The 21,441-nt window shown below is 39.4% G+C and overlaps 1 protein-coding gene across 1 annotated transcript in view; it reads left to right on the top strand.

The window, feature by feature from the left end:
- The window catches only part of ECM2 (extracellular matrix protein 2), a 55,658-nt gene that overhangs the window by 12,793 nt on the left and 21,424 nt on the right, over positions 1-21,441 (top strand). Inside the window, 4 exon segments of the mRNA XM_018552304.1 lie at positions 5,263-5,435; positions 10,335-11,037; positions 11,858-11,973; positions 13,527-13,662. Coding sequence (XP_018407806.1) covers positions 5,263-5,435; positions 10,335-11,037; positions 11,858-11,973; positions 13,527-13,662 — 1,128 coding nt within the window.

The raw sequence follows: 21,441 nt of genomic DNA, 5'->3' as shown, positions 1-21,441 counted from the left end.
CCTTCTCCCCCTTCCTCTTTATTTCTCTCTCTCTTCCCCCTCCCTCTCTTCAAATGCAGCCTACTAAAATGTTTTCTATGATGTGCAGTATATTTATTCTCTATTTCTGGCTTTTGTCTCTGACATAAGCTATTGTAACTTTTATGTCTTGAACAAAGGGGCCTTGTCTCTCTCTCTTCAGTTGTAGCCTACTAAAAAGGCTTTGATGATGTGCAGTGTCTCTGTGCTATATTCCCATTTCTGACATAATCCAGTGTGCTTTTTTCTTCTACATAAAATGTGCCTTGTCTCTCACTCTCTCTTTCTCTCTTCAAATGCAGTCTATTAAAAGCCTTTCATAATGTGCAGTGTGTCTGTGCACTATATCTGTCTCTTGTCTCTGGCATAATTCACCATATTTTTTTTTATTTTTTGATAAAAAACAGCCTTGTCTCTCTGTTCAAATGCATCCTACTAAAATGGCATACATGATGTACAGTGTGTCTTTGCTATTTTATGGCTCCTGTCTATCACATAACAGACTGTATTTTGCAGCTGTAGACTGTAATTTTAGTTTTTTTAAACTTCCCTTCTCTTTCCTCTTACTTTGCTGCCCAGCAAAGCTGCCTACATAGTCTCCAGACACTGTGCTATATAACTGGGCCTGTAATTTTTATTCCTTTATAACAACTGTCTCATACCTGGAATGTGGGGTTGTGGTTTTGAAGTGTGTTTGTGCGCTCTGTGTTGACCTTGTATTTAACACAAACTGCTAAGAAACATGTTTTGCCATTGTTTGGCCGTTGAGCAATTTAGCTTTATTTGTTTTAAAAAGTGTAAACCTTCTGATAGCTGTTAGATTAGTTATGTGTACTACTTCAACTTATAATGGTCAGATAAATATCGTATCTACAATAATACTTACCAGTAAAAATTATGAAGATAAGAGCGCATAAAACAATGTATTACACATATGCTGTAATGCCAAAATATGGTGTTGCTGTCTTTGTCACAGAGAATCATACGTTGTTTTCTTTTTGCATTGGTACAAAGTCGTCTTATATGCCGGCAAATACGGTAAGCCCAAAAGTTTTGGCATTAGGTTATTATCAGGTTAAAAGTTTGTTATAAATGAATAGAAGTTTGCAATGATGCTGTATTTTATATTGCACAATAATTGGTTCCAAGTTTTCCATTTTTTTTTAAAAAACTGTGTCCTAATTCACAAGCCGCATAATACCTCAAAGGCTCCAGGGAAGTGTAAGTTTTCAGTGTAGAATGATAAATCCAAGAAAAACTCAAACAGTGGTTGGCATATTATAGGATGGTGTCTATGATGAAGAGTTTGGAAGCTGAAAAATATTATGTGTTTATGCGCCCATGGAATTTGATATTTTGGGTATCTTCCTCGGTATTAACTTTTAATTAGGTAGCACTAGCAGTATGCTCAGGACTCAGTGGCCATATAATTACCCTTTACAGTCCACATGACTTATCACTTAAGGTATTTTAGCTTAAGTGCCTAAAGTAAGGCCCCAGTCACACTGCGCGATTTGCATTTTCCGCGATATCGCGCAAATGCTTGCATTGCAAAGAATGGAATTGCGGCAAAATCCACTCCAAAAAGGGTCCTGCTGTAGCGACGCATGACCCGCGACAGCAGGACCCTTTGCCCCATTTCCTTGCATTGGAGAGCGATATTGTGCGGTAAATTGCCGCGATATCGTGGGATAAATCGCTCAATGTGAACGGGGCCTTAAGGGTATCCCAAGGCTTAGCAAAAACTACATTTTTACAGAATATTTCCACCAAAATTGATATGTGTACATTCGTTTAATGCTGGCAGAGCATCCATTAAAATTATGCAGTTAGCAGGAAAAAACCCACAAACTTTAGTGTTAATTTATGAAAAGCATACTGTACCTAAGCATTAGGGATGCACAGATACTTTTCAAGTACCAGTGCAGATACTAGGGATTTTCATGAGAACTACCAGGGTTGCAGCGGTTGCAGCTGGGACCTGGCTCTGGCGCTCCACCACTGTCCTGAAATCATTAGTCTGTATTGATTTAGAAAAACTGTCACATGACAATAAACAAAAATGTATCAGTACTCATACTTGTAAGTACTCGGCAAGTAGCAGTACTCGTACTCGCAAAACTGTTATCTGTGCATCACTTTATTTATATTTATAAAAACAAAATCGTACATTAAAACAGAGATGTACAAATCCCAGGAGCTCCATGTGCTCCTTACAAATGACAGCTGGCTCCTAATTTTTGAATTTTTCTCTAGTCTAGTCTTGGAGCTCAAAAGTATCGGTACATGTATTCGTACTTGTACCGAGTACTGTACTTGGTATCTGTGCAACCCTACTAAGCATGCTAAAAAAAACGTGGCTCTCTATTTTGTTTCAGCTTTCTTTGATGGTTTTTATAAATCAGCCCCTATATTTGCTTAAAGTTTTGAAAAAAATATCCTCTTTCTCTAATTATTTACTCATTTAGTGTGGTGCACTAATAAGAATTGGCCTCTTCTGGAGCTTTCTAAACAATTGAATTTTACAATAGTATAAGCCACTATTTAAAATAAGTTGTTTATGCAACAGATAAAGTTACAGAGCTAATTTTTGGACTGATATTTTTAAGTTCATGCCAAGCCTGGAAATCCAATTGAACAAAGGAAGTGCTGCAAATGTAATTCATATGATCAATAAAGACTTGTTTTCATTTACTTTTTACCAGTCTGTGGTATTTTCTATAGACAATAATGTGATTATTGTAAGTGAGGTAACTGCTCAAATGAAAATAATTCATAAGTATGCACCAGAAAATAATCTTTATAGATGCATGCTGATCTCAGTACACATTTGTTTCACTGTAGTGCCAATTGATATAGGCTGCCAATTAAAATAGGGTATATGTATACCCTTTCCCCCGCATGGAGGCAGCATCATTCAATGTGTATATACACACACAAACTATGCAGTGATGTCATCATGCGCTGCAACAATGCTATCACGTTGCGACCTTCATTAGTCTATTTTTAGCGCTAATGCTGCATCACTTCCAATTTCAGAATAGTTAAATTAACCCTTTCTTTTCTCACATTATGAGGGATATTTTTTTAAATCTAATTATTCTATATATTAATTTAATATTATTGACCATGATAATGTTTTCACATCAATTTCGTTTTCTGTTCATCGAATAATTATTTATACTTCTATTTACATACACATTTATTTATCATAGGGTGGTTTGCTGGTAATCCCTTGAGTAAGTACCAATCATGCTTATGTCTCATTCTTGTTCAGTTTTTGTTTTCCTCCCACTCAGTAGAGACTCTCTAGTTCTTCTTTTCACCTTTCTATTTGCCACTTCCACATGAGAGTTTGGATATCCTCTTTATAGAAATCTGGCCTTTAAATTTTCACATTCTTTTTAAAATTCTTCTACTGATGAGCAATTCCTCCTTGCTCTCATGAATTGTCCTGTGGATTTCCCTTTTTTTAAAAATGTTTGTGGGTGATGGCTTTGCCAATAAAGAAATCTGTTAATAGATGTAGGTTTTCTATAAACATCAGTATTTATTCTCCCATCTTCATCCTTTTTATACTTAAATCCAAGAAATGAATTGATGATCATGTCATTTCACTTGTAAAAACATACTAATAACATCCCCCTTTCAGTTGTTGCACAAATGCCTTGAATGTTTCTTTGGTTGCATTCCAGGAGAAGAATAAACCATCTATAAATCGAATTCATATTTATATATGGGATGTAAATCTTCAAAAACTTTTGGTGAATACTATTGTCTTCTCCCACCACCCCAAAAATAAATTGGCATATGTAGGAGTGCAAATAGTTCCCATTGCTGTCCCTTTTTTGTTTATATATCATCCCATTAAATAGGAAAAAAATAATGTTCCAAAATGAAACGCAAAATTGCAGTATAATTGAAGTACAAATATTTATGTTTTTCAAGATGTTTTCCTCTTGTTCTCAAAAGATATTCACAAGCTTTTAGACTTTTATACCCAAGGGCTGTCTGATGTTACTATACAGTGCCTCAACATCAAGGTTTGCTATAAATGTATCTCCTGTTACTACCAGACCTTGTAATTTATTCACAAAATCCCTTGTGTTTGCTGAATAGGAGAACTATGAATTCAAAAACAGGTGTAGGATCCTATCCACATATTTACTTAATCCTTCTGTGAGGTAATGATTTGCAGAAATTATTGTCCGGGTGGATCCTTTTCCATTTTTATGGCTCTTTGGTAAAGAATAACATTTTACCATTCTCCTCACCATGAATTTATACTCAAGTTTCTCTTCAGTTTATCCAGATATTCCTGAGTGGGATCTTCTCCTAACATTTTATAACTTCTCATCTCCCAGAATTTTTAAACACATTTTAGGATATTGTTCTGTTATTCTCTTAGTGCCTTAGACACCTTATAAGACAAATTATGTTTCCATTTTCCTCTTTACCTTTTCTGAGAGTTGTACAGCTGTACAGTTGTACAGTTGTACAACAGTTGTACACCTGTTCCAGATGGCACATATTTTGCTCTCTCTGTGATGACAGGATGAGCTCTGCCACTTAGTGTCACGCCTGAGGGACACCCCTGATGAAGTCACGAGCTGACGTAACGTGCGTAGGGTGGAGCTTGGGAGCGAACCGTGCTGACAGAGACTCTAAGGATTGAGATTTCTCCAGTTGGAGTGCCTGCAGACGGTTTTAATATTCGATTCAACATTGTTTTTATGTAAGTAACATTTAATGGTGTGCACTATAGAGGCTTCCTCTGTTTGCAATATGTACTCCGGAGTTTGAGAAGAGATGCATTGCAGAGCCTGAGTCACGATTACTGGCCGACCTGGTGTATGGTTACTGGGATGTAGGGCAGAAGCAAGGAGAAGAAGGGCCGGACATCCTTCAGCTCTTTAGTAAATAACCCCCTCAATGTAATATGCAAATCAGAATAAGGCAAATATAATATCTGTTCTAGACTTTGACCTATCCAAGGCTGACCATTGTTTTTCTTTTGTGTATTGAATACATGTTCCCAGGAGGGCCTCACTGCTGGTGTTCATGGTTTTATTGCATCTACCCTTAAATTGACACTGAATAGTACTAAGATAGATAGAAATCATCACAGCATTAAAGCAAATAGTATTTATTTTAAGATTTATAATGTTCAGTGTGTTTGAAGAATATCCATTTGCAAGAAAATATTTTTATTAAATGTTCTCTGTTTCCCTCATTTTTTTTTAGTAAAAAGAGGCCATTGCATGGTGAATGGAATGGTAATGTATGACAAGACCGTCTGGTCACCCAAGCCTTGTGTCACCTGCATGTGTTCTAATGGGAAAGAGATCTGTGATGAAACAATCTGCCCTTCTCTCAGCTGCTTTAAAACCGTGACCAAGGAAGATGAATGCTGCCCAGTATGCAATGAAATTGGTAAGAAGTAAGTCACTTTAACAACCACTTGCGGCCTGGAGCAATTTCTCACTATTTGCAAACACATGATATACCGTATTTGCCGGCGTATAAGACGACTCGGCGTATAAGAAGACTCGGCGTATAAGACGACTCGCGTATAAGAAGACTCGGCGTATAAGACGACCCCCTACTTTTTGTGTTAAAATATAGGTTTTGGGCTATACTCGTTGTATAAGACGAGTATAGCCCAAAATAATTTTTAAATGCACCCACTAACATCCATGGCGGTATTCCCGAGTGTTTTCAGTACCATAAGCGGTAACCCCGAGCCACACACGGGATTACAGTCTCTTACCTTGTCTGCAATCCCCGCTGTGTCCTCTGTCTTCCGTTCCTTGCGAGCGGGGTGGAACCAGCAGCAATTTTAAAAGTAAAAAAAAAAAATGGAACAAAAAATGAAAAAATAAAATAATCAGACCGCCAGGGAGGCTAATCTGTCAGCCCGTGGGATGTGTGGTAATACTGTATGTACAGTAGAATCGGTACATACAGTTCTGAATTTCTGGCTAGAAAACAGCTTCAAACCCCCAAACAATCATATATTTTCTGAAAGCAAAGGCTCTATAGAATAAAAAATGCTAGTTGTAATGCACGGTATTTGTGCAAATGTTTATTAAACCATTATTTTTAGGATAAAATACACTAAAATTAAATTGAGTCCACAGAAGCAAAATACAATACCCAGTTTTGTCATAAAATATAAAAGATGGGGTCACACCGGGTAAATAGATACCAAACATGTGAAGCCTTAAAATTGCGTTCATTTGTGAAGTCACAAAAAAATTAAATACCCCAAATTTTCCATAGGGGACACTTTAAAACTTTTACCTCTCATTACATTAGTGCTAACAGTTATTAATGGCTCTAGAATTATTGCTCTCACTCTGACGTTCACAGGGATATGTAGCACAATTTTTATTTTTGCACGTAGGCTCACCAACGCGTGTTTGCACATGTATGTGCGTGCACATGAGGAGCAGGGGAGTTAAAAAAAAAGTTTTTTTCTTTTTTACATTTTTTTCTTTCTTTAGTTTTTAAAATGTATGTGCGTGCACATGGGGAGCGGGGGACTTAAAAAAAAAGTTTTTTTCTTTTTTACATTTTTTTCTTTCTTTAGTTTTTTAAAAATTTTTAAACACTTTTTTTTTTTACACTAACCTTATTGCTATCACATAGGGGGATAACAAGTCCCCTATGTAATAGCAGATAGAGTGTGACAGGTCCTCTTTAAAGAGATATCAGGGGTAATGTCGCCTAGGGACCCCAAAGAAGCTGAGGAAGCAGAGATCTGCTAGCCCAGCTTCTTCTCCTGGCTCTAAGAGCTGGAGAATGTATACAGTGACATCGGAGGTGATGTAATACACATCACTTCCGGGTCCAGTGATCCAGTGAGGAGAGATCAGCGGCCCCGGTAGGGGGAGCGCACAGCGCCGCACCGTACAAACGATCCAGTGGCTGTATAGACGCCGGATTGCTTGTACCTGAACAGCCATCTCCGGCTGTTTAAAATGACACCAAGATGTTTAAAATGACACCAAAAAATGTTCTTGGTTTAACCACTTCTGCGGGCCACCGTATATGTACGTATTGCGGCCCGTTAACTAATACCAGGTGATCCTTTTTACCAGCTTTTTTTACCAGCTCACCTTATACAGCAAAGATTACATCTAACAATTAAAACTCTGATAATATATCTTCTGAACTGCAACATCACATGACACAGGATACTAGATATAAGGCAAACCATATCCGCAGTCATACAAACCTTGCATTTTAGTCATTTTATGTTTTTTTACAGCAACAAAATCGTTGTTATTGAATTCCCCTGGTATTTCATTGTGTTTATAGTTTATATTTTTATGGTTTATACATAGATTAAAAAAAAATGTCTGTGTTTTCAGACATTGCTCTACTTAAAATAGACAATGCCACAGACATGCCCCAAGTGGTTCTGCCAGTAATCCGGGAACAGGTTTTAAAGTTACATCGCCAAAACTACCTGCCCTCTGTAAAACATCTTTTTGACCTCCTACTCATTCATATGCTAAAATATTAAAGGGTTATTAAACCCCTGGTGGTTTTTGCATATATCTACTGCTAGCAAGCAGTAGATATATGCAAAATGATAAAAAAATAAAAAAACTTTTTAAAAGAGTTAATACTTACCACGTGCTACCGTCCGAACATCTGAAAATGTCACTGGTGGGCGCATGCGCAGTTCAGATGTTCGGCCGGGAGACGAGGAGAGACACAAGGTAAGTATATGGAGCAGCGTGCACCTGCACAGACACCGTAGGACATGAGAGTAGAGGTGGACAGGGGAGTCAGTGCTGGATTGGAGACCCGCAGCAGCAGCGCTGGAGGGACAGCTCAAAAGGACAGGAAAGAAGAAGATGATCGGATTAAGAGACATCATTTAAGGTAAGTCCTTACATTAGCATTGTGGCGGGGGACTTTTGACTTTAATGTCACTTTAGGTACATTTTGCTTATAGAAAGTCTCCCAACCACCAATGTATCAGCAAATTAAAAAAATATTAGTAATTATTCTAACATAGGATCATTGCAGGAACATGGGAGATTTCAACGGTAAATTACTTCATTCATTTATTTTTTCAAGTAATTATTGTATTTACAGTGTAACCATGTGGGTTAGAAAAAAATCCCAGAGTGTGATAACTGGGCTGATCGGAATCTGGTTCCATCATAATTGTTTATTTAGTATAATTAATGTATTGTCATTCTTTTTGGTTGGGGAGGGAGCGAAGAAGAGATAACTTTTTGAACTTTTGTTTTTTATTAAGGCTGAAATCTAAGCAGATATAAAAGACCCAAATGTTGCAGATCTGTATTCATTAACACACCCTTAAATGCAGTTTTGGAATGGAACAGGCTAATTTAAAGTGACACTAAACTCAGGAATTAAAAATACATTCAAGTACCTTAACTATTAACAAAAATTAACCTTACTTGTACATCACTCAGCTGTAGATGCGCAATTCATGTTCCCCATGGTCCCTGTGTGTGTGTGTGTTGTAAAATAGATTAGGCTCCCTTGATGGACTACAATCTCAACACAAATTAGTAAACTAAACCTGAGATTGTAGTCTATCACAGGAGCAAGCTTGGAGTGATGGCTACTTTACAACATACACAGGGATCACGGGGAGCAAAAATAGCCTCCTTACAGAAGAAAGGACGGTGTCACCACAAAGTCAGAAATGATTTGAGGATCTACAGCTGAGTGATACACAAATAAACTAAATTTTTGTTAATAGTTAAGGTACTTGAATGCATGCTTAGGGTTCAACTCCTAAGGTTATTACCACTTTAGCCTTTTTCATTCCCTCTGTAGTAGATCTTAGACTGGAGGAGGTAGAAGCAGTACAAGGAGCCAATGGGTTGTGCTGCAGTGCAAGGAACATGCTGATAGAAAGAAAAAGAGAGAAAGAAAGAAAGAAAGAACGAAAGAAAGAAAGAGCAAAAGGACACAGAGATAAGCTCATGAGTGTGCTGCTTCTACATTCACTGTCCAGTCACAAGCTTTGGAGGGACAAGACTTGTAAGTGTTACTTAACTGCAGCAGAGAAAATTTAGCCATTTTGCCCTGCCAGACAGTGATGTCATCTCTCACATAGATCACTAGATCACACCCCCTCCTGCCCCACAACATAGTGAGCCAGCCGCAATGCGATGCAGTGCGTCCTGGCCAGAATCGGGTCGGAACGCACTGTATCTGGTGTGAATTAGGCCTTTAAAGAAGTCAGTCAGAGTACAGGATTACACCAGGCAACCTGGGTAGCTTCTTGGTTACTGATGAATGCCACTGCCATGGAATTGTCAGGATGTATTCTCACTGCATTATCCTCTAAACAGTGGGTCCAATGCAACAGAGACAGTCTTATGGCTTATATTTCTCAGAATGCCTGCCCAGCTAGAATGACTTGCATCCATGATTAAGACTGTCAAGTGAAGGAGCAGGAAGGACCTGCCCAGAGTCAACATTGGCAACTATAGCCAACTTAACAAGGATTTCTTGGTCTCCAGTCAGAGACAAGACTTTCTGTCCAAGGAAAACAGAAACTATACAGAGGCAATGCAGTCACAGATTTTTTTTGTAGTTGCCAAATGTATACTAAAGCTGCTAAATTTGACCTGGGTGTCCAGGTTTCAATGAACCTGAACACCCATCTTACGCTTTTTAAAACCATTTCAAATTGCTTCTGAAAATATTAGTATCTGCAACAAAAATTAACATAGTTGCAAATGAGTAACATTTATGTACCATAGCACTAATTTAAAAAAAGCGGATGGCATATGTTTTATCTAATTTACTAACATTATTTTAAAACTGATCTCTAGGCAGATATAAAAGAGACACCAAAATTCAGCTCTGTAAACCATCAATATATACTTATTGTGTTTTTAAATGCAAGCTGTGAAAGTACCAGAATGTAACCTGATAGCCTCTTGTATAGCAAATCTGGAGGGTCGACAGGAAGAAGCAGTACCAGGAGGCAATCAGTTTATATGCTGATAAAAATCATGCTAATAGGAATAGAAAGCAAAGAGAGCTGAACTAATCCCCATGCTGCTTCTCTTTTCACTGTCCAGTCACAAGCTGGGATTAGTCCTAGCTCAAAGGAAGTGGGTTGAATGATGGCGGTCAGCCAGCCTGAATACACTTAGTGGAAGAAAAATTACCACAAGGGAAAATCTCTGGATTAAAGCAAAAGCTAGTTTTGTTTTCTTATTTTTATTTTATTTATTTGTTTTGTTTCCTAATGGTCTAGTCGTATTTATATCGTATAAAAATATAATAAAATAAAATATACATGTCAGAGTCTGCTAACATAACTTAACCATTTTATGCCATGTTGTCTTTTTCCTATAAAAGAACCTAACAGCATATTAGTGGACAATAAGATTGAATTCTCTGGTGACTTTCCAGAACTAGACGACCGCAATAATATGATTTTATTGAAGACCTTGCTTACTCAAGTAGAAATAGATAAGGTCAGGAAAAAAGAAGAAAATAGCAAGAAAATGGGAAAAATAATTAAGAAGGGGCAACAGAAAAAGAAAAACGAGGGGAAAAGGCCAGAAAAAAAGAAAAAAGAAATGGCATTGAAGGATAAAGAGGAAGAGAGAATGGAAGAGGAAAGAAGAAAAGCATATGAAGAGGAGGAATTGAGGCTAGAAGTGCAAATGAAACTGAAAAAAGAAGAGGAACTGAAGAAAGAAGAAAGGAGGAGGATTAAAGAAGAGGACAGAAGCGATGAGGAGGAGAGCCATTTAACTAGAGACTGTAAGCCACAAAACAGAGGAGACTGTGACCAGAAAGAGGAAGAAGAAGATGATGAGGATGATGAAGAGGATATATTAGATGTTTTAAGGGTCCCAAGGAGGCGTATTCCAAATGTGAACAACCATCCTCTACCCCCTGGATGTTTCATATCAGAAATTACTATAAGCTGCTCTAATGCTAAAATGACAGGAATTCCTCCAATTTCAAATTACGATGTCAAAAGCTTGGATCTTCTAGGTAAGTTATGCTGAATACTACTAAAGCTGATATATTTTATTAAAACTGCTGGCCAGTAAAAAAAACAACAACATTTAATCCAGTTATGTATTGCTTATAAATCTTTGAACCCAACACCAGCCCAAATCACTTCCTTTAGGGAAATCTGGCCATACACTAATGTTTTCTCATTCAGCCCTGTGGAGTGAGAAAAAACAATTGATTTCCCCTCTACACCAAACAACGTGGATGAGGAAATCCCCCCTGCTGGGCTATTGTACTCACCCGCACACCCGCTGCTGTCAGAGTACCCCAACAGTGCCTGCAGCTGATTGGCTCCTTCGACAAAAGTAAATTGAAAAATGTACTTTATTGAATAAAGGGGATTCGAGTCCTGTTTTTAGGGGTCTTGTTGGAATGCATGCTGTGCATCCATGTGACCCCAGGGGAGGAAGAAAGCTGGGAGGAGGTAACTGTAAGACTTACCCCTGTGACCTGGTGGTATGCATCTGCATGCACGCCCCCGTCAAATTCACCAGTGCCTAAGTTTCCACAGTGGCCCCCTCTACTGAAGCATCTATAGGTAGGTAAAGGAGGGGACGGTGACTGGAGGAGGCAGGCATTTTAGAGGCAAAGAATCAGATTAGATACCTGCACTCCTTTTCTCAATGTTCCCTAAATTGACAGGAAACTACTGAGGTAGATGTGGTGGAGTTAAGATTAGTACTCTACTGCTCCTGTCTTTCAGGGGGCAGATCCCCTCTTTCTTGTGCTGCGGGAAAAGTGCTAGAAGAGGTAGCAATATACAGTATAATAATGATTGTATCTTATTATATTTTAGGCAATTTAATTACATCAGTTCCAAAGGATGCATTCAATGGAATGCCAAACCTAGAAATGATTAATCTCAGCAAGAACAAACTAACAGCCACAGGTATAGATCTGCATGCATTTAAGGTAAGCAACATGACAATAAATGCCTATTGACTTTGAAAGCAATTCCAGCCTTGCAATCATAGACAATGTCTTTGATTACACAATATTTAGGGTAGATAAATGAAAGGAAAAGAAATCAGCAGCATAACAGTATTATTTTACTTCACAGATTTAACCACCCCACTCTTTATACCTGGTAGCTAGAAAACAGAACACTGTTAAAAGATACAAGAACCACTGATGATTCTTAACTGTCTGATCATATTGGTACAGCTTTTAGTAGTATAATCAAACATAGGGTCTACAAATCAGAGACTCCATTCAAAATATTTTTTTTCTGTTTTTTTGGTAAAAAAAAAAGGCATTTTATACAAACTGAAATGATGAAAGAGAGATATTATAAAGTCTAAGGGGTATATTTTTTAAACAATTCTCAGGGTTATACATTCATACATTGCATGTACATTAATTCTGTGTGAATGGCAGTAAAAATGAATGTTATTAGTATATTTTCTTTTCAGCTCAAATTAAATAGCCAGCTGTGCACTTTTTAATTACCTTATTTTAAACTTAATACTCCACACAGTAACTTTTCACCTTAGCCTTTCTCTATTTTGTTTTACCTTTTTTTAACATACACTCATATTTTACTTCTTCTATACAGAGAAAAAGGGTACACTTTTTCTGCAAGTCCCAAACTGGTGTTTCTCCTCTGACTAAACATATATATATCTATATAGATCTATCTATATAGATATAGATTGCAACTTCATCGCAAAATTATAGCTAATTATAGCAAATTTGCCTACAAACGTCAGGTGGTCATAATAATGCAAGATATCTTTCCAAAGTGATGGGAAATCTCCTAAGACAGTTGTCACTACAAGAGGTGTTTCCACTTGAAGATTTCCCTTTAGCTGCTTTACTTGTAACAACTGTAAAATGTTGGACTTCCCATCACTTTCAGTCCAGTAATAATGGACAACAGGACCTAAAGAGAGGGTAAACTTTCCAAGAGGAAACACAGACAGCAACAAAAAGGTAAAATCCCTCACATACAAAATATACAAGCAACCCCAACAACAGAACAGTCACCTTGGCTGAGAAAAAGACTTGCATGGCTGCTTGTAAAAATTAGCCAAAAGTTGCCAAAAAAGGGATCAGAAGGGGCTTAAAAAGGCACCCGGTAAAACCTAAAAAGTGTGAACAGCAGACCAAGTCGCAGTCTTACATTCATATAAACCTGCACAGAAAAACATGCAGATAACAGTGAGCAATTGCCATGTGATGCACAGACGCAGAACACATGGATGGCAGCACTCATTGTTCAGTTTGTCAATTCAAAAACTGAGGTGGTTTGTAATCAGTCTTGCAAAAAGTCACATACTGTATATTGTAGTAACAGCCATAAAAACAAAAACAGTCATATGCGCTACAGTTTGAATCACTGTTATATTTATCACTACTTTAGCTTTCATGCTGAAAACATTATTTCGTAGTGAACTCATGTAATTTGAATCCAAGTTCTCTGTGGTGTGTTAAGTTTAATGTTTGTATTCTCTTTTGTCTCAAAGCCACTAAAGGATCTAAAACGTCTGTACTTGGATGGAAATCTCCTTGACCGAATCCCACCTGAGTTGCCATCAACCTTGGAGGAGCTTAAAATAAATGAAAACAAACTTGGAGGCCTTGAGAAAGACAGCTTGAAAGGTATCAGGAAAAATCTTCAGATTTTCTTTTCTAGTTTTAGATGTGGTGATGGTGAGAACCTTTTTAATTGGTTTTTATTATGCCTGTGTCACTCTTAGGAAGAATCATCTTCACTATTTTTCCTAGTGACCATTTCCTGTGAGGCAGAATGTGAGGGGATATCAAAAGTTTTAGGGCCTGTGTCAATGGGCTTTGGGCTTGTTGCAATAGCATTAGTTCGAAATCAGTTTGTGATGTTTGTGAGACCATTCAGAATAAATTGACAGGTACAATAATTGACCTGCAGTTGACCTCCTTTTGACCTGCTTTAAGTGGGTTTTGCACTCCCTTACACTTGTATGTGCATCAGGGCTGTATTAACATAGGGACGGGTGGAGCTGCCGCTCCAGGCCCGCCCCTGCAAATAGGTCTGGCCGACCTGGAACACCTCAGTATCTGGGTCGGTGACCAGCCGCAATCAGGCAGCGGCAGCACTCTATCCAGGCATATTAGAGGGCCGCTCGCTCCTCACTAGGGCCCCGCGAACAGCCCTCTAATATGCCTGTATAGAGGGCCACAGGCAGTGACTGGCTACAATCTATTCAGGCATAATAGAGGGCCATTCGCTGGGGTCTCTCAGTTTCCCTGAGAGGCCCCAGCGAGCACTTACTGCCATGGATGGCATATTATTAGCGGTCACAATTAACATGAATTGCATTGTCAATAAATGCCTGTTTCCTCAGTAATCACGGTTTGTGCGCAAGCGCAAATGCTGAGGCTGGCAAGTCCGACTTGCTCTGAGTTCCCGACAGGACAGCGGCCCTCTAAAAAGCCTGAATAGAGGGTCGTTGGGCTGCCTGATTGCTGCAGCACGTCATCAGCACTGACTGCCCGGAGCCCACACTAATCACCCAAAGCACGCACTGACCATCGCACTGACCACCCAGAGCACGCACTGACCGCCAAAGAGCACGCACTGACCGCCAAAGAGCCCGCACTGACCACCAAAGAGCCCACACTGACCCCCTTAGTGCCTGCACTGGCCACCCTAGAGCCTGAACAGCCTCCTGAGAGCCTGCACAGCCCCCCCCTGAAACCCTGCACAGCGCTCCTGAGACCCTGGAGACATCAGGCCGTGAACCTGAAGCAACCCAGAGTATGTAGCTTTAGAGTATTCTGCATTGCTGTATAAAGCATTGCTGGGATTCTTAGTCCTCTATAGCTGATGGCATTATTCTGCAGTGCTTAACAATGTATTGCTGGGATGTGTAGTTCTCTATAGTTGGCGGTATTCTGCATTGCTGTGTAATGTATTGCTGGGATTTGTAGTTATCTATAGTTGGTGGTATTCTGCATTGCTGTGCTAATTATTGCTAGGATTTGTAGTCCTCTATAGTTGGTGGTATTCTGCATTGCTATATAATGTATTGCTGGTATTTGTAGTCCTTTATAGGTGGTTGTATTCTTCATTGCTGTATAATATATTGCTGAGATTTGTAGTCCTCTATATTTGGTGTTATTCTGCATTGCTGTATAATGTTTTGCTAATATTTGTAGTACCTCTGCAACTTGTAGTCATTGGCAAGCTCACAGCTGCAGCCGGGTCCTGGCACTCCACCACTGACTCCAAGCTGTAAAGAGACTACAAATCACAGCCCGGACAGGAGGAAGAGGGCCCTGGTGACCGTCAACATTTCCATAAAAAGGCCCACTGAAATCCTCAGCACCAGGCCCGTCCTCTTCATCCAGTCCTAATGGGCATGCAAAACTCACTTGAAGTGAACAAAAACCCATCAACATGGGTCCTTACAGTTGTTAGCAGAACAGGAGTAGAGGTGAAACATTATAATGGGGCCACCTTTTCTTGTGACAACTGTCAAAGGTGGGGTTTTCACCTATGTTGTCACATTCTTTTGTATAGGAAGTAAATTGAATGCAGGCAAAAATAAAAAAAACTCCGGAGGTTCTAATTTCCCCCCACTGTACCTACATTTTTATTTCAAGAAAGTGGTGGCTGAAATTCTACTATGCACCACCCAAAAGTATATTTCATTATCTGCATGCACCACCAGTATTTACTTATTCAAGATGTTACATTTACTAGCTAATACCCATATGTTTCATTTTTCTTTTATTAAAAGAGAACCATGGTTAAACCTTTTCTGGCTGTAGTTCTCTTTATGGTCTCAGGAGGACATTTATTAAAGTCCTCCTGTGACCCAAAATTCAGCACATAGTGGGTTATTGGCAGCTATATGCTGAGAGTGCAGAGTCGCACTGTAGCTATAAAAGATCCCGACAATATTGTCGGGATCCACCCCGCTGCATGATTGACAGCTGGCTCTGCCTCTCTAATCAGGGCTGGAGGAACGAAGAGGGAAGGGGGGAATCCCTGACTGACGGTCACCGCTCTCTGCAGGGAGAACATTGTGAACTGAGCTATCAGCGGTATGTGATAGCTCAGTTCTCGATCTTTAGAGCCGACGTGTGACACATATAGTGTCACACATCAGCTCTAAGTTTCGGGAGTGTATTTCACTCTCCCCATAATTTTACTTTAAATTTTCACAGTTTCAAAGCCCAAATTAGCTAAATGCATTGAAGGTGCATTAAAACAAAAGTGAGCAAGTTCAGTTTGTTTTCTTTAAGCAGTGGTCTATTTGCATAGGTCCCGCAAACACCCTGCAAAACCAGAGCCAAAGCTCTGCAATCAGCAGGGAACATTACCTTTGTGGATTGCAGAGCTTTAAGTCTGAGTCAGTAGAGGTGTGTTGAGCCTGTGCATCCCCACAGAGAGCAAGGACCCACTCTGCAGCTGCTGGCAGGAGGCAGGCTTTTCTACTCAGGCTGTAGCTGCTTTATAAAGACGATGAACTGTAAGACATGGAGCGCCTTTTGTTTTGATGCACTTAGATTGTATTTCATTGATTTAAAATGATGGTTTAATTTGATTGTAATGTCTGATATTAAAGCAAAGAACAAATAAACTGGAGTGGAAAAAAATCAAATTATGAATTGTAACAAAATTTAACAACATTAATCTAAACTTCTGACTCAAAGTAGTTACTTATATTTACATTGTTGAAGAGATTGATTTAGATCTATGGAGAGTCAGATGTAAATGGTCATGTATTAATTGACATCAGATTATCCCCAATCCCTTGCGATCAGGTTTTGTTTGGTTTTCCCGACCTGGAAACAATCAGTGGTAATTGGATGTAAAGGGATGCACGTCTGTTTAAATCTGACTGCCTGTAGACTAACATAGCTTCCGATCAGATCTGCCAACAAGCTGACAGGTGGACCTGATCAGACCGCTATCTGAAGGGGCCTAAGTGTGTGAGTTTGTGTCTTTAAGAACTCCCATAACCCTGTATATTATGCTCATTGAGGAAGACATCAAAAAGATTTTAAAATTTATCAAACCTCTCATCTAGTACTATATCCTTGGGGTGGGGGAGCCACATTTTCACTGCTTTAACAGAGAAGAAAGGTTGCACCTCCTTTTCTCTCATTTCTAATTGTGTCCTTGTGTCTTTTTCAGGAGCCTTAGAGTAAACTGTGTATTTCAGTTAATATAGTTGCCTTTGATATACAGTACATGTGCAGTGTGATCATACCTCCACTTAAGTGCCTATCCTCCAGGGTGAATAACCACAACTATTGTAATTGCTTTTTATAACATGTCCTCCAATGCATTATTGTAGTTTAAAACATCCTTTTTATGGTTTGGTAACCAAAACTGAACTGCACATTCAAGATGAGGCTGAAAAATTGTTTTGTAAAGAGGAAGAATTATTGATTTATCTCTTGAATGTATGTTAATTTAATGTATGAGAATATTCTGCAAGCTTTGTTAGCTGCAGATTTGCATTGCATGCTATTGTATTTTTACCACCCAAGAGCAAGGGTGTATTTACTGTGAGACAAACAAGGCGTTTGCCTTGGGCGGCACTTTACAAGGGGGCGGTGAAAAATGCCGACCCCAAATCAAAGAGGCAAGCCGGGCGCACAGAATCAGGCAGCCTTGGTTGCCTAATCAGTTGGGTGGCGGTGGGCCCTGGCAACGAGATGCCGGGTGAAACGGAGGCGGGGCCGAGGTAGATGCAGCCCAGCCGGCGGAGGTTGCGGGTGGCTTGAGAAAGAAGCTTCGGGCGGCTCCAGGCTGGAGGAAGAAGCGTACTAGAAGTAGGCTGGGGAGCTGCTAATAAGAGGAGCAGCACATCTACAGGGAAATAGACCCTGCAGAGCCCACCATAGATCCTGCACAGCCCACCTGAGTGTCTCTGTGCAGGGTCTATGGTGGGATCTGCAGGGTCTGTGGTGGGTGCTGCGGGGTTTGCAGGGACTCAGCTGGGCTGTGCAAGGTCTATGGTGGGCTCTGCAGGGTCTATAGTGGGTGTTGCAGGGTCTATGGTGGGCGCTGTTGGGTCTATGGTGGGCGCTGCTGGGTCTATGGGGGGCACTGCATGGTCTATGGTGGGGTCTGCAGGGATTCAGGTGTGCTGTCCAAAATCTATGGTGGGTTGTGCAGGGTCTATAGTGGTCTCAGCCTGATACCCTGCAGAGCCCACCAGAGATCCTTTACAGCCCACCTGAGACCCCGGATTCCCTGCTACGCTAATAACGCAACCTGTCAGATGCAGCATAAAGCGATTGACAGGTTATGCAAAATGTGCTGAGTTTCGTCTTGCCTAGGGCATCACGAAACCTAAATACACTGCTGCCCAAGAGCATAACTGAACCTCATATGCCATTCTCCTATGCTGCATCATGTGTCAAATGTATTCCCCTGCACAGTATGGTATCATCCACAAAATCTGAAACTGAACTTTTGGTTTCAACCTCAATATCATTAATAACTAAGATAAACAGCATTGGCCCCAAACCTGGGGTACACTGCTCTCAACCCTAGCCCATTTAGAGAATGAGTCATTTATCATTACTCTCTGGACACATTCCTGTAACCAGTTTCCTATCCATGTACACACAGTTTTAGACACTATTTTATAAATAAAACTTTGTTTATGAGGTGCAGTTGTGGATGATTTAGCAAAATCATGATATACTACATGTGCCGCCCCAATGGGGCATAGAATATGTTATAGAAGTTAATATAGATAGAAGTTTTACATGGTTATTTCCCTATATCATTTTCTCATAGCTAAATTCATGTGTTATCCTATGCTGCCATCTAGTGGCCTTTTGTTGTAACAAACATGTTTTCTGTAATTATTCCTCATGTGACGATGTATTTCCCCCTAGTGTACGCCCCTTCCTTCTTCCTGTGTGCAGTACTTCCTGTGTCATGGCCAAAGCTAGCAAGCCACATGTAACAGGACACACATATAATCTGCACAGTACGTAGGAAAGGCATCATTTTCTGACCGCACAATACTATAACCGTTCAACTGCTGTTCCTATCATCTGCTGTAACCCTGATGTTTAAAGAATAAACACCTCTTTTGAATGAATCGGTATTGACGAGTTCAGCTATCTGACGAGGATTGTCCGCAGTGAGTATATCTGCTTATACAGGCCAGGCATAGAGGTCTCAGCAAGGGATATATTTCGCTATCACAATGATCGGAGTCAGAATACTACATCCACTATACTTCATTTATCAAGATGTCTACTCACTTCCTCATAGAATGTAAACCGGTTGGTCTGACAAGAATGTTTTTTTCATAAATCCATGCTGGATGTTGCTGATTATACCAGTTACACAAACACATTTTTGAATATAGTCCCTTATATGTCCCTCAAATATTTTGCATACTATCAATGTTAGGCTAACGGGTCTGTAGTTTTCTGGCATACATTTTGAACCCTTTTTGATTGTCAGTACCCTATTTGCTTTATGCCAATCATCTGGTACCATTCCAGTAAGTAGGCTGTCGTAAAAAATTCAGATATAACAGAGCTAAGCTTTCTGAGGACTCACGGGAGTAAGCCATCTGGTCCTGGCAATTTATTTACCTTAGCTTTTTCTAATTTGTTTTGGACCTGGATTTTAGTCAGCTACAAAGGTATATTCAGTGCATCATTGTTTACATTTCTTTACATTTCTTTTGTTTACATCAGCATTCTCCCTGTTACATGTGATGGGAGGGTAACAGGGAGGGTCTATGTGTTATATGGCCTTTTTACTATTAATATAGTTGAAGAATTTTGGAGGGATTGTTTTACTTATTGTAGCAATGTTTTTGTATTTGATTTTAGCTATCCTGATTGTACTCTTGCATTTCTTGTTGCTATTTTCACATGGTCAATTGGATTAAAAATATGTATAAAATGTTTTATTGTAAAAAAAACTACAGGCAGTCCCTGGGTTACGAACAAGATAGGAACTGTAGGTTTGTTCTTACTTTGAATTTGTATGTAAGTTGGAACAGGTAAATTTTTTAAGTGTAACTCCAGCCAAAAAAAAATTATTTTTTTGTTTTGGATAACATAGAGAAGGGTTAACCCCCTGTAAAGTTTGTGTTGCTGTGTGTGCCCCTGTTCAGAAGATTTCACCTCACTTTCTGTCCCTGTGACAATTGGATTTTGAACATTTTGGGTTTAGCTTCAGTGGAGACACCTTTTTCCCATTATAACTCTTACAGGAGTGAATTTCCCTTCCTAGGGGTAGATTTCCTCTCGCTTCCTGTTGTCTTAAGGACAGGATTGAGATTAAATCTTTCTAATGAGGATACAGACAGCAGTAAAACCCCCACAGTGACCCGGAAGAAGAGGTGGGCACCCCTCGTCTGCACGTCTAACAAGAGCCAACTTCCTGTAATGTAAGTACAGCACTACGAACCAGATTCAAAAAGACGGGCACTCCTCGTCAGCACGAGTGTAGTAGCATTACAACTACCCCTACTGTACAGTAATAGCCTCCGTTTGTAAGTAGGAGTCGTATGTAAGGCGAATGTATGTAACTCGGGGACTGCCTGTATACATTTTTTTGCAAAAGGCTAAAATTCATTATAAATACCACATAAATATTCATTCATTGAAACACAAATTATACCTCTCCTTCTCTACCAAATCTCCTATTTTCCCCCTTTAAATGTCTGGAATGATCAATTAAAGTGACACTCAAATCAGGATTTAAATCTTACAAATGCATTCAAGTGCCTTAACTATTAACAAAAATGTATCACTCAGCTGTAGATCCTCAAATCATCTCTGAATTGGTGCTGACACGGTCCTTCCTTCTGGAGGGTGGCTACTTTTGGTCCCCATAATCCCTGTGTGTGATGTAAAGTAGCCACCGCTGCAAGCTCGATCGTTTGATGGACTACAATCTCATATTCAGTTTCCTAATTTGTATTGAAGTTATAGTCCATCACAGGAACGAGCTTGGAGCAGTGGCTACTTTACAACACCCACAAAAACAAAACCAAAGTATCCAGAAGGACAGTGTCAGCACAAATTCAGAGATGATTTGAGGATCTACAGCTGTGTGATACACAAATAAACTGTGTTAATGTGTTAATAGCTAGGGTACTTAAATTAATTTTGAAGGTTTAACTCTTGAGTTTTGTGTCACTTTTATAGATATATATAGTGTTGATATAATAGACGGAAATGTATTATATAAACACTTATAAGATCCTATAAAGGGGATCAAGGGAGGCTGTAGGCACCACGCATTTCATGGGTCAAAGTCCATTTCTTCAGTAGATGGCAGGTACATCTTCAGATTATACAAAAACAGATATTATTTACAAATCGAACATAACAATATTAAATAAAAATAATATAGTACAATGTTATTGTTCAAACATATTCACAGTATAAATAACATTT

Source organism: Nanorana parkeri, unplaced genomic scaffold (genome assembly GCF_000935625.1).
Source record: "Nanorana parkeri isolate BGI_ZX_2015 unplaced genomic scaffold, ASM93562v1 scaffold83, whole genome shotgun sequence".
In the NCBI taxonomy this organism is placed as follows: Eukaryota; Metazoa; Chordata; class Amphibia; order Anura; family Dicroglossidae; genus Nanorana; species Nanorana parkeri.
The sequence above is the reverse complement of the archived record's forward strand: the minus strand, read 5'-3'. Positions and strand labels throughout refer to the sequence as shown.